This window comes from Calliphora vicina, chromosome 2, assembly GCF_958450345.1.
Source record: "Calliphora vicina chromosome 2, idCalVici1.1, whole genome shotgun sequence".
Lineage (NCBI taxonomy): Eukaryota > Metazoa > Arthropoda > Insecta > Diptera > Calliphoridae > Calliphora > Calliphora vicina.
The window spans coordinates 127843649-127871594 of record NC_088781.1 but is presented as its reverse complement, the minus strand read 5'-3'; the positions used below and the strand labels follow the sequence as shown (position 1 = coordinate 127871594).

At 30.9% G+C, this 27946-nt stretch overlaps 1 protein-coding gene across 1 annotated transcript in view; it reads left to right on the top strand.

The window, feature by feature from the left end:
- nAChRalpha5 (nicotinic Acetylcholine Receptor alpha5) overlaps window positions 1-27946 on the top strand; it is a 126884-nt gene that overhangs the window by 32217 nt on the left and 66721 nt on the right. Inside the window, exons 2-4 of the mRNA XM_065501426.1 lie at window positions 7503-7547; window positions 15544-15834; window positions 16148-16223. Of these exons, the coding sequence (XP_065357498.1) occupies window positions 7503-7547; window positions 15544-15834; window positions 16148-16223 (412 nt within the window). The remainder of the gene's footprint in view (window positions 1-7502; window positions 7548-15543; window positions 15835-16147; window positions 16224-27946) is intronic.

Sequence of the window (27946 nt, the reverse complement as noted above, 5' to 3'; positions counted from 1 at the left end):
TATTTATTTGCATATGCAATAAATACTTAGTTTAAACACTAAATCATGCTCGTCATAAGTACTCAACCTCTCGGTAGTTATACACCTGAATCTCAAGCTCAATGCAACTATGATTATGATGATGATGATGAGTTCATGCTGGCTGGCGTTATTATATATGCAAAACATTAAAAAATAGTTTATAATGTCTAAAGCTTATGACAGATTTAGGTTTAACAGTAAGTATTTATATAGCAGAAATACTATAAAGCCATAAACGTGGCACAAATATATAACAAGACCTCGAAATATTTTCAAATGTAAAGACAGGAAAAATGTTGCTAAACAAACACTTGGAGAATGTGAAGTTTAAGAGTATTTTAATAATACATAAATTTTTTCAGAAATAAAGCAAGTAGTGTTGCTTTGGGCAGCCTTTGTAAAGCATAGTTTTAAATAATACAAAAAAAGACAATTTTAATGCATACTTTTAGGAGTATTTTATATTTAAATACATAGTTTGTGTTTGCAAACTTTGTAATTAAAATTCTTTGAAACATTTTTAGTAAATGAAATGTGGTAATGGCTCTTTAATGTACAAGTATTTTAGGAAAATGTTAAAGTTTTAAAATGAAAAAAAAATAAAAGATATAAAAAGAATTTTCTAATGGCCCCAATCTGTGTGGTTAAAGGTGATAAAAAGTGGATTTGCCAAAAAATACAATACGTCCATATTATTGTTTCCAGCTACTAATGGATGAATCATAAATGTGAGCTATTTGTTAAAAACTTTTTATTACATTACTCCTTCTCTTTTCTTAATATTAAATACTAGCTTCTTAATAAAATACCACCATTTCTATACTTGATAAATATTTAAATACATTTCATACTTATTATATTTATAAAAGCAAATAGCGAAAGCAACAGCTTTTTATTTTATTTCAATATAATTTAAATTTAATTTGTTTTCTTATTGTTTAACTTGTTAATGCATCTTTGATAAACAAAACCATTTATCATAGAAATAGAAACTCAAACAATCTTCTTTGTGTATAAATCAACAGATTATTAATAAAATATTTGCCTGGAGTTTTGCAAAACATAAATAAAACAAAAGTAATTGTAGCAAAAACACTTTATAAGCGAATTAAACAAATATTTTTGCAGCAAATATTAAGGGTTAAATTTAATACAGAATGCATAACATACTTTTAGGGGGTGGGTGTTAAAATAATAAGATTATTTGGCAAATATTAGGTGATGTTATTTTTCAATATTTAACAATACTTTTTAAATATTTGTTGTCTTGAAATAAGTGAAATTTGAGACATGTTGAACTATTGCTTCTTATGTAATTTAGCTTTATCCATCTGTATGTGTAAAACAAACTCACGTCCAAAATACAAATACGAAATTAATGAGATTTATCTAGAATACAAAGCATTGCTCTAAGCTGATAAATATTAGGAATTAATAAAATTTATTTTGTGAAAAATGATAAGTTATCACCTTGGTTAGTGATACATTTTCGACGGTCTACTTCTAAATTTCAAGCTCTGACTTCTTGATTTAGGCAATAATTAGTTCACCATTATTCAAATAACAGAGGAAATCACAATTCATAAGACAAATGTATTAGTAATTAAAGATTTTATGACTCAAAGAGTTTGGCATGTGCACAGATTTCAAAGTATTTCAAGCTTTTGGCCAAAATCAGCATGTTTGGTTTACATCGGAGAAAAGGTTTGAAAGCTTTCTCAACATAGTATCCTTTGAGCTATATACACTTTGCTCAAAGTTTCCCTAATTTTTTATCCTTTCCAAAAAAATTTTGTCGAGGACATCAAAATATGTTTTTGAAATACTTTTAACATTGGAGTCAAATCTTTTTCCGCCGAGCCATTTTTTTAGGTTTGCAAACAACAAATTGTCAATCGTAGCTAAATCCGTAGAATAGGGTGGAGCAATTCGTGGCCTTATTCTCTTTTGTACATCCGATTGTGAGTAAACATGGCACCCTTCTTGAGGAAAGCTTTGTCATACCCAAGTGATCATTTAAAATTGAAAGCACTGAGCCACTGAGATGCATATGGCTTCGACAATCTCTCGCACTTTCAATATCCGATCGGCCAACACCATATGATTTTTTTTTAAATTGTGTTCATGAAGCTTAGCCATCGTTTGAGTGATGATTTTGTTCAGCTTAATGATTACACGAACTTCTCTTCCTTCTCCTCAAGTCATGCTGTTATCTGCTATCAATGGCTATCAAACTCAAACTAAATGATGCAGCTTGTTCAAATTTTGACTGGAGATGCCTGTTGACAGAAGCAGTGTATCCCTATCAGTTAAGATGCGGGAAATTAATAATTTCATATTTTTTTTTTTGATCTGCGTATGATTAATTAATTTTGAGTAAAAGTGTTATATTTCTCTATTAATTTCTTTAAATTACACTCGGCTACAAAATGACACTTTTTGTCAGAACTTGAAAAGCCACCTAATGGGGGTTGTAGGCCTAGGTGAGGACATACTAAAACCGTTTTCAAAGAAATTGAAACACCCTCAAAATGTTGAGATATTTTGAAAAAAAACTGTTTTAGGGTAGGTCGTAGTACTTTAGTACCTCTAACTCATAAATTTTTCAACCGATTTCAAAATTTTAAACAATTATGGATAGACAAAGAATTAAGCTTTCATAAAATGATATGCATAAATTTTATGAAAGAAATAAAAAATTGCGTAAGTTTTTGTAAAAAGTTTCGCTTTATTTTTCATGTTTTTAATAATATTTCAAATTCAACAATAGTTATTTTAATTTGTTTCTATAAAAACCTATCCCTTTTTGCACAGTGTTTTAAAGACAACTTTATATGGGAAAAAATGAGATATTTCTTGATAAAATCGGTTTATATTTGCAAAAGTTATTAAACTTTTTTGAAAAAAGTTCGAAAAAATTTACTTTGTAAATTCAAAATTTTACAAATATTTTTTTTCCTACAGTTTTTTGTTTTTATACCCTACACCACCATAGTCCCCAAAAATATTAGTCTAACACCAACATTAAAGTATACCGATCGACTTAGAATGACTTTCTGAGTCGATTAAACGATGTCCGTCCGTCCGTCTGGTCGGCTGGCTGGCTGGCTGTCCATGTAAACCTTGTGCGCAGAGTACATGTCGCAATTTTGAAGATATTTCGATCGAATTTGGTACGTATTATTTTTTCGGTCCAAGGACCAAGCCTATTGAAACTGGCTGAAATCGGTCCATTATTTCACCTAGCCGCCATACAAATGTCCTTCCGAATTTGGACTTTATCGGTCATAAATGTTTAAATCATATATGTATCTCCACAAATTGAGCTCCAAATAAGTTTTATATATACAAAATTCATGTCACCAAATTTTGTTACGATCGGTCCATAATTAGTCATAGCTCCCATATAGACCCGCTTCCGAAAATCACTTATAAATCGCTTAAAAATGTTGGAATACTCACAAAATTCAACATAGTAAACTTTCATATAGACAGAAATCACACGACCTAATTTCATGGTGATCGGTTTATAATTGATCATAGCGCCCATATAAGGCCCACTTCCGAAAATCACTCAAAAATATAAATTATTGATATTTTAAAAGAAAAATGTTTTTGCTCTTTTACTTAGTTTAGGGTATTATATGATCGGGCCATACTTTCCTTACTTGTTTTTTTTTATTCATATGCGCTGGGGGAGAAAATACTAAAAATGGTGTTAATTAAAAGTTGAATAACTTTTACAATTTTAATCCGATTTGAATAATTAAAACCATGTTTTATTAAGAACTAAATTTCCTATACATGTTGGTATAAAGCTTTACAAACTTTCATATCAAAATAAGCAATAAAAAGCTACTAGAATCAAAAAAGTTTTTTGTTTTTCTTTCAGATATTCTTAAGAGAAACAATAATTTTAAAGCGTAATCAGTGTTCTTTCCAAACCCATTAACTAATTTAAAGTCGGACAAAAACTGACTGAGTTACAGAGCGATAAGTTGACGAACATTACTGAAAACGGTTTTTTTTAGAATAACTTCTGAATTTAAGGGTGTTTTTGAAATTTTTTGTTTTTTTTCGTAGCACCGTGTCATTTTCAATTGTTAAATTTTAAATAGGTTTGTATCATCTATTTAAAGCAAAATTTCGAAATAAAACAGAAATTGTTAAAATAACTTAGATTTTAAGCTTTAGTTGGTTTAAATTATAAAATTTAATCAGGACTGGAACAACATAAGATTCTTTAATAACTCTTTCTTCTACAATAAATTTGAAAGATTTTTTTAAAATATAAAAATTGTGCACTCCTGTGCGTATGATTAATATTAATTTGAAGGGAAACTGACTTGTAGTTTTTGTATTTTCTGTTCGATTTTAAAATTTTTAGTGGATTTATACTAACAAAATTTCATACTATTAGACGAGTATAGATATGTTTTCTTTAAAAATGTGCTCTAATTAAAAATAAATAGAAATTATAATGAAAAATAATATATTTGAGTAAAACTGTTATTTCTCCAGTAATTTCTTTAGTTTCTTCACGATTGTTAAATTTTCAAGGGATTTATATTTAGAAAATATTATTAATCGGGATTTAATGTTTAAATTTCACAGCATTTATTAAAAGCAAAAATTAAAAAGCAAAACAGAAACTGTTAAAATAATTTAAATTTTAAGCAGTAATTCGTTTAAATTATACAATTTAACTATTTTAAATGGGCGTGGAACAACATAGGATTCTTTAGTAATGCTTTATAATGTTTTTTCTAGCAATCTGTAATAATTTTTAGGAATTTTATAAATTATAAAAAATGTTGCACAACTCTACGTATGATTTATATTAATTAGGAGTAAAATAGACAATTCATTTGTTATTTGTATATATACTATTCGATTTTAAAATTTTCAGTGGATTTATATTCACAGAACTTCATATCATTAAACAAGAGTAGATATGTTTACTTTAAAAATGTAGTTTAATTTAAAATAAAACAGAAATTTTAAAGAAAATTTATAGATTTGAGTAAAAGTGTTATTTCTCTAGTAATTTCTTTAGTTTTTTTTTCAATTGTTATATTTTCAATGAAGTTATATTGACAACACTTCACGTTATTATGCGGGATGTAATGTTTAAATTTTACAGCATATATTTAAAGTAAAAATTTTAAATAAATTATAAATTTTTAAAATAACTTTAATTTTAAGCTTAAATTCATTTAAATTATAAAATTTAACTACTTTAAACAGATGTGAAACAACTTAAGCTTCTTTAGTAACGATTCCTTATATTGTTTTCTAGCAATCTACATTAATTTTGAATGATTTTTAAAAATTTCAAAATTATGCACTCCTCTACGTATGATTAATATTAATTTGGAGTAGAACTAACAATTCACTTGTAATTTTTATATTTTCCATTCGATTTTAAAATTTTCAGTGGATTTATACTAACAAAACTTCATATTATTAAACAAGAAAAGACTTGTTTACTTTAAAACATTCCATTAATAAAAAAAATCTCGAAACAAAACAGAAATTATGAAGAACCTATAGTTGTAATATTTAGAACTTTCCTTTATTTAAAAAACTCGATGCAAAACAGAAATTATTAAGTATAATTACATACATCTATATTTGGCTCCTGTGATGAGAAAATTGGAAAAGACCTAACATAATATCAAAAATGTGCCACCTAAATATAATTACTCGCTGATTGGTAATATTCTTTCGACGAATTTCTTTTAAAATTTCACAATTTACAAGATTAAAGAGCACAGTTCTTATTCCAGACAATAATTTGTTCACTATTGTAAAAATAACAAAATCCAGAAGACAAATATATCTCTTATTAAAGCTTTTTCACTCAAATAATTCCGCAGCTGCACAAATTTCAAAATGTGTAAAGCTTTTTGCTATTTTCCAGTTTTAAATTTTAATAAATTCCCAAAAAATGTATTAAATTTATATATATTTAAACCCTAACAGTTATGCATCAAACATTATTCCTTACACTTGGCCTAAAAATATGCTTTAGTTTTCCAAACACATATATAAAAGCATCCGCATTCAAACATAAGATTACTTTTACATTTCCTTGGAACTACATACGATCAAAATGAATTTCCTTTATTTACTTTAAGAATACTGGTCAATATTCTTCAAAAAAAAGTACTTCTTAAGATTGTGATAAACAAGCAATCTAAGAATTTCCGTATAACTATATAAGTATATACATAAGCACCAGCACATATTGGAGATAGAAAACTAAATAGACATATACATATTTGTGTACATAAAAGTACATACAGTGGTGGCCACCAATTTAAGACAAATACTTGAATTTTTTTCATCAACTCAATTTTAAGTGCGATAGAGCCAAAATAAAAGGACCTCTAAGGGTATGAAATTTATTATTAATGTCTCTAGTTTCTGAAAAATGTTTGGAAAAATCGGTAAAACATATATGGACAAAGATATGTGGAAATACGTTGACCCACCTCAGCGAACATCCGCTGTTAATAACATGATATGAGCGAAACTAATGGAACAAAAAATATGAAATTTGGTCCGAATATTTTATAATAATAAAAATATAATGATATAAATGTGAGAAAATATGTTTATTTAAAAAAAAAATTTTTTGGTCAAGTTGTAGAAAAATTTTATGTGTTCCTGGTGAATATGTATGAATTGACAAGTCGAATAAAACACACTTGTGTGTTAAAACAGTCCTCATGCATACATATTTGTGGAAATATTTGAAAAAATAATTGACAATCACGTGGAATTTAGCAAACAATTTTTGTCTTAAATTCCTGTCCACCACTGTATATGTTTTCATATATATAATTGTGTACTAAATACATATGTATGTGAACTCTATCAACATTTATTATATACAAACAGTATTACATGAAATGTACCACAACACTAACAGCCTGCAGAATTTAATATTTTCCACTCTAAGACACACAAATACAAAATCCTTAAATACTACAGTTAGGATGAAAAAACCAGCACAAAATAAAGAAAAACTAGTTAGCAAATGAAAAGTTTTACACTTTCAAAATTATGCTATTTTATCCTATACAACTGCTGGCTACTTAAGCAAATGAAAGCATCTGAATGTACACAAGAACACCTGTTTTTTTCCAGCAAAAGTTATTTATCTTTTTATCCAAGTATTTACACAAAACTGGACATAAGTATACATATGCTTTCACATGCCGACATATAGCAACTTTAAATCTGGGCAACTTAAAATGAAAATTAGGTCATAAATTTCCAAATGAATGCAAAGGATTGAGTATGAAAACCTTTCAAAAAATGATAAATAAAATTTCAAGTATTTTTATGTTAATCTTAATCAAATTATACAGAAATACAAATGTAATTATACTGAGTTGAACAAAAATAAATATAAATCTCTTTATTGCAAATTATTAATTAATTTGTTTTTGTTTTTTTTTCTCTCGTTTCAGGATGAAAAGAATCAATTGCTGGTAACAAATGTTTGGCTGAAATTGGTTAGTATATTTTTTTAAATTCAAAATGTTAATGAGCAATACAGAAATGCACGTCCGAAAATTTGTGGGATAGTTCAGATTCTAGTTCAGTTCTAATTCAGTTCTAGTTCATTTTTAGTTCAGTTTAAGTTCCATAATTCCATTTGAAGACATTTTATCTGATGTGTATGCAAATTGTAATCTCCAGTCGTATATTTACTTCTCATAAGCAAACACATAAATCGCTACACATATTTGATCAGACTTGCCTGCTTTCTTGCATATTATTATTTTATAAATGTATGCAACATACCGCTTTAACTACACATAGACATAAAAATAAACGCACACCTGCTTAAGACGACTTCTTTATAGAACTTCAATATTGAACTGATATGAGGACGTGAAAACGAAAATCATTTTACATTCGCCTCCAGTATTGAAAGCGCAAACATTAATAATCAACAATATTAATGGTCTGAAGCCCACCTTTTGACAGCAGAATTTGCACACCATGATTTTATGTGAATACAAACATCATTAAGAGCATGTGTTAGTGTGTTTGAGTCTGTATCTTATCGTTTATATATATTTATAAGAGTTTAAAACTTTCACACACATATTTAAACAATAATTTTGTGCGCGTAGTCGTAAATAAAATAAAATTTTCGAAGTACAAGAAAATGCAAATAAGATAAAATTTTTGTTGCATACGATATTAAGACTCTCAAACACAAATAAACGCATTTAAATATCAATGTATTGGTGAATATACGAGTATGTATGTGTGTGTTGGGTGATTACACCACCATACATTTACAAATATTTGCATGTTTCACACAAATTACCGCAAAAATGAATGAAAATGGAAAACACACAAACAGGAAATAATTTAATGCGACGTTGTATGTATATAAGTACATTTGCATGCTTCAGGTTGTCATGACAAAATGATATTTGATCGATAAATTTGCAAGGAAGAAAAACAAAATAAAAACTGCTAATTTAAAAAGTTTAAAATTTATTTACTGTAGGAACCTATCTTTAAAAGAAAGGGAATAAATTAAATTGTAGGAAACTGAAGCAGAATTAAACAAGAACTGAATTGCTCTCGTATCTAAGATATGGGAAAATATGACTAGATTGTGACTAGACTATGTCTAGATTGTGACTAGACTATGACTAGACTATGACTAGACTATGACTAGACTATGACTAGACTATGACTAGACTATGACTAGACTATGACTAGACTATGACTAGACTATGACTAGACTATGACTAGACTATGACTAGACTATGACTAGACTATGACTAGACTATGACTAGACTATGACTAGACTATGACTAGACTATGACTAGACTATGACTAGACTATGACTAGACTATGACTAGACTATGACTAGACTATGACTAGACTATGACTAGACTATGACTAGACTATGACTAGACTATGACTAGACTATGACTAGACTATGACTAGACTATGACTAGACTATGACTAGACTATGACTAGACTATGACTAGACTATGACTAGACTATGACTAGACTATGACTAGACTATGACTAGACTATGACTAGACTATGACTAGACTATGACTAGACTATGACTAGACTATGACTAGACTATGACTAGACTATGACTAGACTATGACTAGACTATGACTAGACTATGACTAGACTATGACTAGACTATGACTAGACTATGACTAGACTATGACTAGACTATGACTAGACTATGACTAGACTATGACTAGACTATGACTAGACTATGACTAGACTATGACTAGACTATGACTAGACTATGACTAGACTATGACTAGACTATGACTAGACTATGACTAGACTATGACTAGACTATGACTAGACTATGACTAGACTATGACTAGACTATGACTAGACTATGACTAGACTATGACTAGACTATGACTAGACTATGACTAGACTATGACTAGACTATGACTAGACTATGACTAGACTATGACTAGACTATGACTAGACTATGACTAGACTATGACTAGACTATGATTAGACTATGACTAGACTATGACTAGACTATGACTAGACTATGACTAGACTATGACTAGACTATGACTAGACTATGACTAGACTATGACTAGACTATGACTAGACTATGACTAGACTATGACTAGACTATGACTAGACTATGACTAGACTATGATTAGATTATGACTAGACTATGACTAGACTATGACTAGACTATGACTAGACTATGACTAGACTATGATTAGACTATGACTAGACTATGACTAGACTATGACTAGACTATGACTAGACTATGACTAGACTATGACTAGACTATGACTAGACTATGACTAGACTATGATTAGACTATGACTAGACTATGACTAGACTATGACTAGACTATGACTAGACTATGACTAGACTATGACTAGACTATGACTAGACTATGACTAGACTATGATTAGACTATGACTAGACTATGACTAGACTATGACTAGACTATGACTAGACTATGACTAGACTATGACTAGACTATGATTAGACTATGACTAGACTATGACTAGACTATGACTAGACTATGACTAGACTATGACTAGACTATGACTAGACTATGACTAGACTATGACTAGACTATGATTAGACTATGACTAGACTATGACTAGACTATGACTAGACTATGACTAGACTATGACTAGACTATGATTAGACTATGACTAGACTATGACTAGACTATGACTAGACTATGACTAGACTATGATTAGACTATGACTAGACTATGACTAGACTATGACTAGACTATGACTAGACTATGACTAGACTATGACTAGACTATGACTAGACTATGACTAGACTATGACTAGACTATGACTAGACTATGACTAGACTATGACTAGACTATGACTAGACTATGACTAGACTATGACTAGACTATGACTAGACTATGACTAGACTATGACTAGACTATGACTAGACTATGACTAGACTATGACTAGACTATGACTAGACTATGACTAGACTATGACTAGACTATGACTAGACTATGACTAGACTATGACTAGACTATGACTAGACTATGACTAGACTATGACTAGACTATGACTAGACTATGACTAGACTATGACTAGACTATGACTAGACTATGACTAGACTATGACTAGACTATGACTAGACTATGACTAGACTATGACTAGACTATGACTAGACTATGACTAGACTATGACTAGACTATGACTAGACTATGACTAGACTATGACTAGACTATGACTAGACTATGACTAGACTATGACTAGACTATGACTAGACTATGACTAGACTATGACTAGACTATGACTAGACTATGACTAGACTATGACTAGACTATGACTAGACTATGACTAGACTATGACTAGACTATGACTAGACTATGACTAGACTATGACTAGACTATGACTAGACTATGACTAGACTATGACTAGACTATGACTAGACTATGACTAGACTATGACTAGACTATGACTAGACTATGACTAGACTATGACTAGACTATGACTAGACTATGACTAGACTATGACTAGACTATGACTAGACTATGACTAGACTATGACTAGACTATGACTAGACTATGACTAGACTATGACTAGACTATGACTAGACTATGACTAGACTATGACTAGACTATGACTAGACTATGACTAGACTATGACTAGACTATGACTAGACTATGACTAGACTATGACTAGACTATGACTAGACTATGACTAGACTATGACTAGACTATGACTAGACTATGACTAGACTATGACTAGACTATGACTAGACTATGACTAGACTATGACTAGACTATGACTAGACTATGACTAGACTATGACTAGACTATGACTAGACTATGACTAGACTATGACTAGACTATGACTAGACTATGACTAGACTATGACTAGACTATGACTAGACTATGACTAGACTATGACTAGACTATGACTAGACTATGACTAGACTATGACTAGACTATGACTAGACTATGACTAGACTATGACTAGACTATGACTAGACTATGACTAGACTATGACTAGACTATGACTAGACTATGACTAGACTATGACTAGACTATGACTAGACTATGACTAGACTATGACTAGACTATGACTAGACTATGACTAGACTATGACTAGACTATGACTAGACTATGACTAGACTATGACTAGACTATGACTAGACTATGACTAGACTATGACTAGACTATGACTAGACTATGACTAGACTATGACTAGACTATGACTAGACTATGACTAGACTATGACTAGACTATGACTAGACTATGACTAGACTATGACTAGACTATGACTAGACTATGACTAGACTATGACTAGACTATGACTAGACTATGACTAGACTATGACTAGACTATGACTAGACTATGACTAGACTATGACTAGACTATGACTAGACTATGACTATGACTAGACTATGACTAGACTATGACTAGACTATGACTAGACTATGACTAGACTATGACTAGACTATGACTAGACTATGACTAGACTATGACTAGACTATGACTAGACTATGACTATGACTAGACTATGACTAGACTATGACTAGACTATGACTAGACTATGACTGACTAGACTATGACTAGACTATGACTAGACTATGACTAGACTATGACTAGACTATGACTAGACTATGACTAGACTATGACTAGACTATGACTAGACTATGACTAGACTATGACTAGACTATGACTAGACTATGACTAGACTATGACTAGACTATGACTATGACTATGACTATGACTATGACTAGACTAGACTATGACTAGACTATGACTAGACTATGACTAGACTATGACTAGACTATGACTAGACTATGACTAGACTATGACTAGACTATGACTAGACTATGACTAGACTATGACTAGACTATGACTAGACTATGACTAGACTATGACTAGACTATGACTAGACTATGACTAGACTATGACTAGACTATGACTAGACTATGACTAGACTATGACTAGACTATGACTAGACTATGACTAGACTATGACTAGACTATGACTAGACTATGACTAGACTATGACTAGACTATGACTAGACTATGACTAGACTATGACTAGACTATGACTAGACTATGACTAGACTATGACTAGACTATGACTAGACTATGACTAGACTATGACTAGACTATGACTAGACTATGACTAGACTATGACTAGACTATGACTAGACTATGACTAGACTATGACTAGACTATGACTAGACTATGACTAGACTATGACTAGACTATGACTAGACTATGACTAGACTATGACTAGACTATGACTAGACTATGACTAGACTATGACTAGACTATGACTAGACTATGACTAGACTATGACTAGACTATGACTAGACTATGACTAGACTATGACTAGACTATGACTAGACTATGACTAGACTATGACTAGACTATGACTAGACTATGACTAGACTATGACTAGACTATGACTAGACTATGACTAGACTATGACTAGACTATGACTAGACTATGACTAGACTATGACTAGACTATGACTAGACTATGACTAGACTATGACTAGACTATGACTAGACTATGACTAGACTATGACTAGACTATGACTAGACTATGACTAGACTATGACTAGACTATGACTAGACTATGACTAGACTATGACTAGACTATGACTAGACTATGACTAGACTATGACTAGACTATGACTAGACTATGACTAGACTATGACTAGACTATGACTAGACTATGACTAGACTATGACTAGACTATGACTAGACTATGACTAGACTATGACTAGACTATGACTAGACTATGACTAGACTATGACTAGACTATGACTAGACTATGACTAGACTATGACTAGACTATGACTAGACTATGACTAGACTATGACTAGACTATGACTAGACTATGACTAGACTATGACTAGACTATGACTAGACTATGACTAGACTATGACTAGACTATGACTAGACTATGACTAGACTATGACTAGACTATGACTAGACTATGACTAGACTATGACTAGACTATGACTAGACTATGACTAGACTATGACTAGACTATGACTAGACTATGACTAGACTATGACTAGACTATGACTAGACTATGACTAGACTATGACTAGACTATGACTAGACTATGACTAGACTATGACTAGACTATGACTAGACTATGACTAGACTATGACTAGACTATGACTAGACTATGACTAGACTATGACTAGACTATGACTAGACTATGACTAGACTATGACTAGACTATGACTAGACTATGACTAGACTATGACTAGACTATGACTAGACTATGACTAGACTATGACTAGACTATGACTAGACTATGACTAGACTATGACTAGACTATGACTAGACTATGACTAGACTATGACTAGACTATGACTAGACTATGACTAGACTATGACTAGACTATGACTAGACTATGACTAGACTATGACTAGACTATGACTAGACTATGACTAGACTATGACTAGACTATGACTAGACTATGACTAGACTATGACTAGACTATGACTAGACTATGACTAGACTATGACTAGACTATGACTAGACTATGACTAGACTATGACTAGACTATGACTAGACTATGACTAGACTATGACTAGACTATGACTAGACTATGACTAGACTATGACTAGACTATGACTAGACTATGACTAGACTATGACTAGACTATGACTAGACTATGACTAGACTATGACTAGACTATGACTAGACTATGACTAGACTATGACTAGACTATGACTAGACTATGACTAGACTATGACTAGACTATGACTAGACTATGACTAGACTATGACTAGACTATGACTAGACTATGACTAGACTATGACTAGACTATGACTAGACTATGACTAGACTATGACTAGACTATGACTAGACTATGACTAGACTATGACTAGACTATGACTAGACTATGACTAGACTATGACTAGACTATGACTAGACTATGACTAGACTATGACTAGACTATGACTAGACTATGACTAGACTATGACTAGACTATGACTAGACTATGACTAGACTATGACTAGACTATGACTAGACTATGACTAGACTATGACTAGACTATGACTAGACTATGACTAGACTATGACTAGACTATGACTAGACTATGACTAGACTATGACTAGACTATGACTAGACTATGACTAGACTATGACTAGACTATGACTAGACTATGACTAGACTATGACTAGACTATGACTAGACTATGACTAGACTATGACTAGACTATGACTAGACTATGACTAGACTATGACTAGACTATGACTAGACTATGACTAGACTATGACTAGACTATGACTAGACTATGACTAGACTATGACTAGACTATGACTAGACTATGACTAGACTATGACTAGACTATGACTAGACTATGACTAGACTATGACTAGACTATGACTAGACTATGACTAGACTATGACTAGACTATGACTAGACTATGACTAGACTATGACTAGACTATGACTAGACTATGACTAGACTATGACTAGACTATGACTAGACTATGACTAGACTATGACTAGACTATGACTAGACTATGACTAGACTATGACTAGACTATGACTAGACTATGACTAGACTATGACTAGACTATGACTAGACTATGACTAGACTATGACTAGACTATGACTAGACTATGACTAGACTATGACTAGACTATGACTAGACTATGACTAGACTATGACTAGACTATGACTAGACTATGACTAGACTATGACTAGACTATGACTAGACTATGACTATGATATGCTGAGATTTATTATGTTTAAAGTATTTTAAACAGTTATTGAGTAGTATTCAGCCCTCTAAAGCATAAAATCGTTACTGGCTCCGTTGCCATGTAAATAAACTTCTCAAATTTCAATACACTTTTTTCTTACTTTATTACTTCTAAATAAGCTAAATAAGACTCTTTTGTCACAATCTCTAGATTTAAGTTCTACGTTTGTGTTATTAAAATTTCGTTCTTAATTTCACGATTGTGCTTTTTTTCATCATTTTTCTCTCATCCTCACAGGAATGGAACGATATGAATTTGCGTTGGAATACTTCAGACTATGGTGGTATAAAAGATTTACGTATACCACCGCATCGGATATGGAAACCGGATGTGCTGATGTACAACAGTGCTGATGAGGGTTTCGATGGTACATATCAAACAAATGTGGTGGTGCGCAATAATGGCTCCTGCCTCTACGTACCACCGGGCATATTTAAGTCAACATGTAAAATTGACATAACATGGTTTCCGTTTGATGATCAACGTTGTGAAATGAAATTTGGCAGTTGGACATATGATGGATTTCAGGTTTGGCAAAATTAAAAGCAAAAAAAAACAAGCACAAATCACTACATTGTAGTGTAAGAGCTGGAAAAGGAGTGATTTTTATATGTGGGTGCTTTCTTTTAACCATTGAACAACCAGTGTTAAAGGGAGTACACAGTAGTAACAATTATGATTTTAAAGTTTAAAGTTAAATTTTAAGTTACTTATTGGTTTTTCGTTATGAGTTTTAAAAAATTTTAAATTTACTTAATTTATTGGTATAATTTATTTTTTTATTATTGACAAAAACAAAAAAAAAAAAAACAATTCTCAACTCATCATCATGTTTCGACAGCTGGATTTGCAATTACAAGATGAAACTGGCGGTGATATCAGCAGTTACGTGCTCAACGGCGAGTGGGAACTACTGGGTGAGTAGTTAAAATTAAACAGACAAAAAACCAAAAAACAAAACAAAAAAAATCATTAACAATAAAACCAAAATTCATACATTCACCTTAAAACAACGTTTAATTCCTAAAAAAAAACATCTAACTAATATAAAAACGTCTGACTAAAGAAACAAAACACAGTAAAACATAAAAATAAATCATGGCATTTTATGATTTTCATATTTTTTCTATTCTGGAAAGATACTTTCCACACTTTTTTCCACAATAAAAACAAGTAGTTACAAATACGTATTTTTTTTTTTGGTATTTTTTCTGAAAAGTTGTATACCATAAATGTTTTTAATGGTTGTTATTATTATTGTTGTATACTATACTATATATATGTTGTAAATGTTGATGTTACTGCTGTTATAAATGTTGATGTTGCTTTTAATATTAATGTTTTCCAAAAAGAAACAAACAAACGAACAAACAAATAAACCAATAAACTAAAAAAAATTTAAAAAAACAATCCGCACTTAAAAAAGTTAAATGAACAAAATACAAAAAGAACTATAATCAAAACAAAAATTTAATCTGCTGAAGCTAGACAAACTAAACTGCATATAAATGATAGCTAGAGCTGCTTTAAAATACCGTACACTTGCTTTTGATAAGTAAATAACAAATTGATTCAAAACGCTATGAACTCTGAACTATTTAACCCTTTTTCATATGTATTTTAAAAAAAATACTTTTTTAAAAAATATTGTTACTTCTGCATAAAAAGTACTTTTGTAAAAGAAATTTAAATAAATTAATTTTAAAACTTTTTACCATTTTAAAAAAGTACCCATTTGAAAAAGTACCCTTTTAAGAAAAGAACTAATTTGAAAAAGTACCCTTTTAAGAAAAGTACTAATTTGAAAAAGTACCATTTTCTAAAGTAACCTCTTAAAAAATTTCCTTTTAAAAAGGCACCCTTTTAAAAAAGTACCCTTTTAAAATAGTACCCTTTTAAAAAAGTACCCTTTTAAAATAGTACCCTTTTAAAAAAGTACCCTTTTAAAAAAGTAACCCTTTAAAAAAGTACCCTTTTAAAAATGTACCCTTTTAAAAAAGTACCCTTTCAAAAAAGTACTCTTTTAAAAAAGAACCCTTTTAAAAAAGTACCCCTTTATAAAAATACCCCTTTAAAAAAATACCCTTTAAAAAAGGTACCCTTTTAAAAAAGTGCTCTTTTAAAAAAGTACCCTTTTAAAAAAATACCCTTTTAAAACAGTACCCTTTTAAAAAAGTACCCTTTTAAAAAAGTACCCTTTTAAAAAAGTACCCTTTTAAAAAAGTACCCTTTTAAAAAAGTACCCTTTTAAAAAAGTACCCTTTCAAAAAAGTACTCTTTTAAAAAAGAACCCTTTTAAAAAAGTACCCTTTTAAAAAAGTACCCTTTTAAAAAAATACCCTTTAAAAAAGGTACCCTTTTAAAAAAGTACTCTTTTAAAAAAGTACCCTTTTAAAAAAGTACCCTTTTAAAAAAGTACCCTTTTAAAAAAGTACCCTTTTAAAAAAGTATCCTTTTAAAAAAGTAGCCTTTTAAAAAAGTACCCTTTTGAAAAAGTACCCTTTTAAAAAAGTACCATTTTAAAAATGTACCCTTTTAAAAAGTACCCTTTTAAAAAAGTACCGTTTTAAAAAGTAAAAATGTGAGACGTATTTGCTAATTAAGCGTGTAATTTTGCTAATTAAGCGAGTATTATTTACAACTTTGGTTTCTTTGGTGACCCCCACTGAAATTTTCCTTAGAATATTTAATCCTTAAATGTCCTTTTTGAAAGGACTTTTTTTGATTTTTTCGAATAAAAAAAGGTTCAAATTGAACCATAAAGAAAGGAGTTAGAGGGTTAAGATCTTCCACAAAATTCCACAATATAAATCTGACAATAAGACTACTCTCAGACATTAACTTACAACATTTTTTGTTCAGTTAGTATAATGCTCCCTCCGATCAAAAAACTAAAATGTTGAAACCCCTGTAAAAAAAAATTCTGACCATGAGGACTATAAGTTAATTCCACAAAAATTATATAGTCAACATGCTCTTTCAGAATTATGGTGTCGCTATTCTATTCCAATTAAAAAGTCTCAATTTATCGGACAGTGTTATTATAAACTAAAGCATACTTTTAGGCAGCTTTATTATTTACGTTGGAGTTGAGAACCTTGACAGTCCAAGATATCAATGCTCGACTTGGATTCTGTTCTCGGCTGTATTGATGACATGAATTTCTGCATAGAATACAATGAATACACCGAGCAATCTGTGAAAAACCAAAAAACCAAGAAATTTGGTGACCCAGTGCCCATTTCCGTCTTTGAACGAAAGACTAGTGAAATGTTTCCGGCCATTCTCATGCCGGTATTTTAATCTTAAAGTTCTTATAGACGACTTAGCGGAAATGTATTTGATGTAGATATCGGCGGAAGCTACAGTGAGCCTCAAAAGTGAGTAATAGCAAGACAGACAAGCTTCTGAATCTTGTTCCAAATGGAGAGCTTTAGTTTAATAACCACCACTCTCCACTAGCTAAGACAACTATAAGACAAAATAGATATCTCAGGCCCTTTGCGCCTTAAAACCGACTAGCAGAAAATCATTTATAGTTGATTCATTTGAAGCCTGATTATTGCAATTCTTGAAGCCAGTAAAAGCAAATAACTGTTAGCCTCTGCACCATATTCAGAATGTAAATTTATGTTTTGATATCCAGCGCTCTGCACCAGATAAGATCAACTATGAATATTGTGTACCTCCACTATACAAGGAAAAGGTTTGACACTTCATCGGTTTCAAGTATGAAAGGTTCAAAGTACCTTTCGAAATCGTCTCTCAGCATGATATTTCCACAATAGCTTAAATTTGAGAATTAAACCACAATTTTAGCTTCCCTACAACATTCGAGAATGCTATCATCCAATCATTGTAGTCTCAATTCCGAGATTTTATATCTGCTGAGAAAATATTCGAATTCGGTTTCGTCTGCTTGATTACCAGACCGTTTTCCCTGGACATACTAATTATACCCTACACCACCATAGTTGGGAGGGTATTATGCATTTGTGCAGATGTTTATAATGCCCAAACACCCACCTAAAAGTATACCGATTGACTTAGAATCACTTTATGAGTCGATTAAACGATGTCCGTCTGTCCGTCCGTCTGGCTCAGGTCGTAATTTTCAAGATATTTCGATAAAATTTGGTACATATTATTTTTTCGGCCCACGGACCAAGCCTATTGAAACCGGCTGAAATCGCCCCATTATTTCACCTAGCCCCCATACAAATGTCCTTCCGAAATTGGACTTTATCGGTCATTAATGTTTAATTTATAAATATATCTCCACAAATTGCGCTCCAAATCAGTTTTATCTATACAGAATTCATTTCACCAAATTTTGTTACGATCCGTCCATAATTAGTCATAGCTCCCATATAGACCCGCTTCCGAAAATCACTTTAACGTGCATAAATCGCTTAAAAATGTTGGTATGCTTACAAAATTCAACATAGTAAACTTTCATATAGACATAAATCACACGACCTAATTTCATGGCGATCGGTCCATAATTGATCATAGCCCCCATATAAGGCCCACTTCCGAAAATCACACAAAAATATAAATTATTGAAATTTTAAAAGAAAAATGTTTTTGCTCTTTTACTTAGTGTTCCAAGATCTGGTTTCAGAATATAACTTAACTTGGAAGACATTTTTCTTTTTATAAAGAGCACGATATCTTGGTACCCATTTCACTGACTATTCCAGTTCCAGTGAAGATATAAATCCTTCTTGCCGTATGCCTCTATCTAAGCTATTAAGGATTTAGCATGTTCCACGTACAGCTTATTTTCCTTTGGTCCCCTCTTAAATTACTTAGAATCCTTAGCTGTTTAATCACTCTCAATATCAAATACGATCAAAGTCGTGTTATAGTACTATTAACCGAAGTAAACAATATTAAGAATCAATTGTAGTCCTTGTGTTTGTGTAACTGATCCTCGCCTAGAATAAAGTGTTTTGAAAAAAAGCTCTATTGAAGAGTCTACCAAAGTCGTACTATTAAAGTCTTTGTATTTAACAGTGGACCAATATTGCTTTAGTGTATTAATAGGGATTTACTTATCATAACTTCGCAGTGTAGGGTATTTTAAAAACAGCTTTTACCCCAAAAAAACGAAAACATAACTAAAAACAAATCTGCTTATAAATACTAAAGGTTATAAATACTAAATGCTAACTATGCAAAGCACCGAAAACAAATCTCTATGATATTATGTTTTTCAAAACTACAATTCCAGACAATCAACCTACAACTACAATCAAACCAAAAAAAAAAAGAAAGAAAAATTTGAAACAATATGAACCAGATGTTACTTATGCTTTTTTTTTTGCTCACAATATGAATACTTTACAATAATAGGATTTTATGCATAGTAGTTTAACAAAAAGTTAAAGCTGTTGTTAAGGAGAAACGAATGTTTTTCATATAAGATTTAATTAGTAGCTGGCAGTTGTTGTTCTTATGTCTTCCTAGAAGTAGATGGATGTAAAATTGTTCATATTAATATGCAGGTCATTAAGGGATATAGACAGACATGTAAATGAGATTGAACATTTAAGGTGTCTGGTTATAATTTGGGAAATGGTTTGCTTTAAAGGGGCAACTGTAAAATAAAAATTACAAATATTGAAGGAATGCTTAAGGTTAAACTGTTATAATTTTATTTAAGGCAAACATAATATTTTAAATACAATTTTATTTATTTTTTATAGAATTTATTTTTTGATTTGAAAGAAAATATTGCTTTTTCTATCCAGCATCAAAAAAGATTGTTTTGTAATTCCGTTTATAACACATTAAAATACTGATCGCAGACCCAGTAAACATACATTTTCTGGGTTCTTCTGAAATTCTATGACGATCTAGCTATGTCCGTCCGTCTGTCCGTCTGTTGGAGGCACAATAGTTCATAAACCAAAGGCGCTAGCCGGCTGAAATTTAAAACGAATACCACTTGTTGATATTGTTTGTTTGGTGCTGAATATGGACAATATCGCTCTATGATTTAACCTAGCCCCCATACAAATGTCGCCCTGGAATACAGCTTGAGCAGTCATAATTATGCTGAACGATTTCCATCGATTTCAACGATGGTCTGTACGGTTCAGAAGTAGTGATTTTGACACGAAAGATAAAGATCTCCCAGGACAGACAAAAAATACCAGAAATTGTAGGCATTACTCTTCGAATATTGTAGCCAAACTCATTAAGAGCTTAAAAACTCATATGGAACAACTCAATCAGCAATTTCAAAAGCTTTGCCAGCTGCTGGATTCATCCAAATGCAGGGACATTGGGTATCATATGAATTGAAATTGAGAGACCTTGAAAGAGAAATTTGTATGTCTGAAATAATGCTTGAACGATATAAAAGAAAATCATTTTTGCACCGTATCATTACTTGCGATGAAAAGTGGATCAATTACGATAACTCGAAGCTTAAGAGAGCGTATGTGAAGCCCGGCCAATACAGCCAAATAGTCATACCTATAAGGTACTTGCTGGCACCAAATGGGTCCTACCTACCTGTACCGAATGCAACTGATTAATTTGAAGCGATCATTTGCCAGACATGAAACTGTAATATTCCATCGTGACAACACTGTCCACATGTTGTAATACCTGTTAAGAACTATTTAGAATAAAGTGTTTGAGAAGTTTTGGCTCCCCCGCCTTATAGTTCAGACATTGTTTCATCCGAATACTATTCGTTTCGCCGCCTTATAGTCCAGACATTGTCTCATCCGAATACTATTCGTTTCGGTCAATGCATAACGCTCTCTGTTAGACACGCCTCACCTTAGAACAGAGTATCCGAAAATGGTTTGATTCGTTCTTGGCATCAAAAGAGGAGCGGTCCTATGGGCTCGGAATCTATATGTAGCTAGAAAGATGGTAAAAGTACATAGCCAACAACGGCTAATACTTTCAATAAATTTATATTTTGCAAATGTTACAAAATAATATCTGAAAATATGAAAAATTCCTGAATTTTTAAGTCATACACCCAATATAAAATAATTGTTAGAAACTCTTAAGAGATATTTTATTTAAAAGATTTATAAATGTATAAAATAAATAATATTCTGTCAACATCAGCCTCTTAGTAACTTTAATATAATGTAAATTGATATCTTGACCTTAATTCCTATTTGCATATAATACTCATGCTTTTAAATGCTATACATTTCATTTAAAAATCTTTTATTTTTCTTCAAATTATTAAATTTTCACAATTAAACTTTATTTTTTACTTGTGCACTCAGGTAGAATGCATTAAATGCATTAAATGTTCTGTTGTAAAGTTATCTCAAATAACTGGCAGCAAAAAAAAAAAACAAAAAAAAAACTTTTCTTATTTCAAAAATATTCCAAAAGTTATTTAAAACCATTAGAATATCTCCATATATTCTAAATAAAACTTTACACATGACTTGTTAAAGGGCCAGAAACAATAATGAAAGAATATTATTAAACAAAATATAACAATAATTTTTGTAAAATAATCTGCAGTTCATACTTTTGGATTCAAAAAAAAAACATTGCAGTTTTTAATTTACCAAAAAACATAATTTTTTCTTATGTAAATATTAAGAAAAAGTAAGTTCTTTAACAAACATTTTAAAAATCTCATATAAGAATATGAGGGCGAATGATTGATATTAATTTTTAAGGCATATGTGGCGTATGAGTATTATTTTGCATTAAATAATAAGTATACGTTAAGGAACTTCAACTTCGTTGAGAAAAGTTTATTATATCACTGAGGAACTTCAATTTCATTACCATTGTCTACAGAAAATATTTAATATTGTTAACATTATTGCAAAGAACTTCTTGGTCATCCTTTTTTCCTCTCAACTCTTTTCATAATCATTATATTAATACCCATGCAGACTATATGTCTGGCTATGATACAATGTCCTGTCATTAATGATATCGATGCTCAAACTTCTGTCTTAGATAACACAGGTCATCAAATAAAGAGCAACATTTTGGTGAAGGGATACATTAAGTAGTTTTGTAATAGGTGTGCATTGGTAATATCAATAATGGTAAATAGGTAAATTCATGTGACCCTTTCATTGATGTCTGCTGTTTTTATGTTGTTAAATTCCATGGTATGAATAAAGGGAAAATTACATCCTTATTTTCAGTCTGCTATAAGTCCTCTACTGTATTCCATATCTTAACATTCTCAAAAACTATCAGATTTGCAGACACAGAGATGTTGGAAGTTTTTGGGATGATCATTACAATGAGGAATTAGCTTTATAAATCTTGGATGTAATGTGACCATAAAAGTACGCTATCTACACTGTCATTTGGACAAGTTTCTTGAAAATTTTGAATCGTGTAGCGAAGAACGAGGAGAACGTTTCAAACAAGATTTGAAAATTATGGAAGCTAGATACCAATATCGCTGGGATAAACATAAGATGACAGGTTACCGTCGGAGAATGGCACAAGAATATCCTAAGGACCTACATTATAGAAAATCTCCGGATGTGATTACTGATATTATGTTCACTGCTTTAGACCCTGCAGGAAGTGTCAATAGTGAAACTATACTGATTTACTATTGACACAGTCACCAGTACTAGTGACTTATTTTACCCCAGACAATGCTATTTACTATAGACATTTAACATGTGCGTGTCATTGGAAGTCTACTACTGACGATATTACTATTGACTAGGTACTGATTCACTAGTACATTTTAGTAATTCTAATCTACACTTTTGGTACTTTTCTGAAGTAGATGTAAATAATGAAACTGCATATTTTGTTAACATTTGACGTTGTATTAAACAAATTAAAAAACGAAATGGTATGAATTCATAACTGATGGAAGAGTCGTCTTCGTTGACAATGTCGCTAAAAAGTCACCAAAATTGTCGACAAAACTGGTGACTTGGAGACACTTGTCCCCAGGTTTCCTTCAGGGAGAGTTTCTCGTCAATTATGCAACGAAAAGTGGTCTTGGGGTAAATTCTAGCAAAACAGAACTTGTACCTTTCAAGCCTCAGACTTCTGCGGGTGAAAATCTATGAAATCCCCTTCTCAAATAATGCGAAATATGTAGGTATTATTCTGGACTCTAAATTATCATGGAAACTTAATACTCAACACAGGGTTAAGAAGGAAACAGTGGCCTATTATACCTGCCATCAGATGCTTATTAGAAAATGGGGATTTAGTCCCAACATAGTCAAATGGATGTACTACAATATACAAACTTTTAAAATCATAAAAAACCTTGTCATTTTCAATAGTGCTGATGAAATTGATGATTTTGAAAATTTGACCTTTGACCTTCACGATTTAAGGTTTAGCGTTTTCCAATTTTAGTAAAACTTTCAGAGTATATTTAGAATTATTTGGACTATAATATTCAGAACAATCTACTTAAAATTCATAACAGCAAGGAAATTGAGTTCATTCGCAAAAATATAACCAAATAATTGGTTTTTCTCGAAAATTGCAAAATTTAAATTCAAGGTACAAAAAAATTATAGAAGATATTTTCATAATTTTTTCACAGTTTTATTCCCTATTATATTCTCAATAAATACTAAATGAGATGCTCAACAAATTCTGAAATTTGTTTAACAAAATTTTTAAAAATTTTAAAATGGAGTTTTGAAACTGCCGTTAAAAAAATTTAAATTTGTTGGTCATACCTGAGAATAGGTTAAAGGTATCCTACGAAGCCAAAAACTCATATACAAGGGAACATGGATATATTTTAAGTAAAAGTGAGCTTTTATTTTAATATTTCACAAAATATGTTAATTTTGTTCTTACATTTCTTGTTTTAGTGGGATGAGACATGTTAATGTCCTTTGGAATTTTTAATATTAAAAAATTGCATTTTTTCCCCTTGTAAATTCATCTCAAAATTTTAGAGGACTTACCGATTTACCTAAAATTTTGATTGGTCTTCAAACTTGTTTGGCTAACCTGGGCGATCTTTGCCTTAATCTCGACCTCTCTATTGTAAATCCCGCATTTATAACACCGTACGACAAATAGAGAAAAAATTCGTTATACACGATCCGGATGATATACGTCTGAAACTATAAATTTAATGGAGAAAAACTGTGTTTTTAGTTTTTCATTTCGTGATCCTGTGTTCTTTTTTAATGACTTCAAAGTTTCAAAAAAGTAAATTTTTCGTTTGAAGCTACATTTCAGTAAGAAATTAAAAAGCTAAAGCTAGATTTTAGTAAGAAAATTATCCAGCTTTGAAGATATATTTCAGTACAATATTAATCTAAGTTTAAAGCTACTTTTATAGCAAGATAAAGGCTAGGATTCTGTAAAACAAAAATTTATTTTTGAAGCTAGATTTGTGAAAGAAATGCATTCAAATTTGAAGCTAGATTTCGGCAATGTTTGAAGCTAGATTTCAGTTAGAAGTTTATCTTAGTTTGAAGCTACATTTCAGTATGCAGTATTCCAACAATAACAAATTGTATGTCAAAACAACAACAACAAAACAAATTACAACAACAAAAATATTAGTATACAAAAAAGTTTTATTAAGAAAAATGCATGTTTATAAACTACACCACCATAGTGGGGGAGGTATAATGGGGTTAGGGCTGTTGTTTGCAACGTACAAAAATATTGTCCCAACACCCTCCTTAAAGTATACCAATATGCTCACGATCACTTTCTCAGTCGACTAAGCGATGTCCGGCCGTCTGTCCGTCCATCTATGTAAACCTTGTAATCGAACTACAGGTCGCAGGTTTAAAGATAATTCGACAAAATTTTTCACAAATCTTTATATTGGCCCAAGGACAAAGGCTATTAAATTTGGTTAGAATCAGCCCCCATACGATTGTCCTATTTGAAAATAGTTAAGCTCTCATAAATATCTTAATTATAGACATATTCAAACCAAATTCAGCACAATTAAGTTTTATGTAAGCTGAACTCTCACGACCAAATTTCGTGACGATCGGTGAACAATATTCCATAGCTCCCATATAAGAAACGTTCTCGAAAATGTCATTAATATACATAAATCTCTGAAATATGTCAGTATCCAAACAAAATTCAACACAAATATGTGTAATATATTCGCAATTCATCCTACCTAATTTTGTGACGATTGGTCCATAATTAGTCATAGCTCCCATATAAGGCCCACTACGGAAAATGTGTGTATTCAAATAAGATTCAACACAAATAAGTTTCATATCAAGAGAAAACTCTTTATAATCATATACCCGGTATAGGGTATCATTAAAAAGTCGTCTTCGTTGCTTTTCACAACGGATTTTATTATATTTTTTTCGAATGAAATATTAAAATAAAATATAAAAATTCAAATAATTCAAATTTAAAATATTTTTTAACACTTAAGTAGTTAAGCTAGAAGGATGAAATTTTGACATGTGGTATTCAATATTTGGATCATTAACTCACTATTTTTAAAAAAAAAAATTATTGAAATCTAAAAGGATATTCAAGGATAAAAATTTGAAGGGACATTTTTGACATCTTCTGATCCTTACAGGATAAAATAAAAATAATACGAAATATTCTATATCTCTTCTTGATCATTTGACTCCAAATTTGACAAAGTAGGATGATCAGAAGTATTTTAAAACATTTTTTTAAAAATGTTCTCCTCTGAAAATTTGAAGTCCTTTTGAAAGGAAACAGGATCACGAAATGAAAAACTGAAAACGCAGTTTTTCTCCATTTAATTTATTGTATCAGACGTATACCATCCGGTTCGTATCTAATATTGAGTGTCGTACGGTGTAATAAGTGCTGTAGCAAAGATTTAAATAAAAAATTATAGAAAACTACAGCTATATTTCTGTTTTTATAAAAAATAGTACTATAGTAAACTATTCTTCAGAAACAAATTGCTATAGCTAACTTTACTTAAAAAATCTAGTGCTATTGCCAGCTTTTCTTTAGAAAACAAGTATCACAGCTTACTTTTTGTATACAACTAATTCTTTATAAATCTCGCTACATAAAACTAGTGCTATAGCCAAATTTATTTTTAATAATACTGCTATAGTAAATTTTCTTTAGAAAATTAGTGCTATAGCATACACTATCTTAGAAAACTAGTGCTATATTATACTCTTCTCATGCAAACTGAAGCTATACCGAACTTTTCATTTGGAAAATAGTGCAATAGCAAGATTTTTTTATAAACCTAGTACAAACAAACCTATCTACTAAATGCTAGTGCTATATTCTGCAAAATATAGAAAACTAGTGCTATATCACTGTTTTTATAAAAAACTATAACCAAAGTCAACTTTTCTTCAGAAAAAAATTGCTATAGCTAACTTTACTTAAGTTAGCTATTACTATTGCAAGTTTTTCTTTAGAAAACAGGTGCCATATCTCTCTGCATAAAACTAGTGCTATAGCAAAATCTATTTTAAAAAAAACTACTGCAATATTAAACTTTTCTTTCGGAAATTAGTGCTATAGCAAACACTACCTATAAAGCTGTATTGCCAAAATTTTTAGAGAAATTTAAAGCTATAGCAAACTTTTGTATAGATAAATAGTGCTATAGCAAACTCATCTATAGAAAACTAGTGCTATAGCAAACTTTTCTATAGAAAAATAGTGCTATAACAAGCTTTTCTATAGA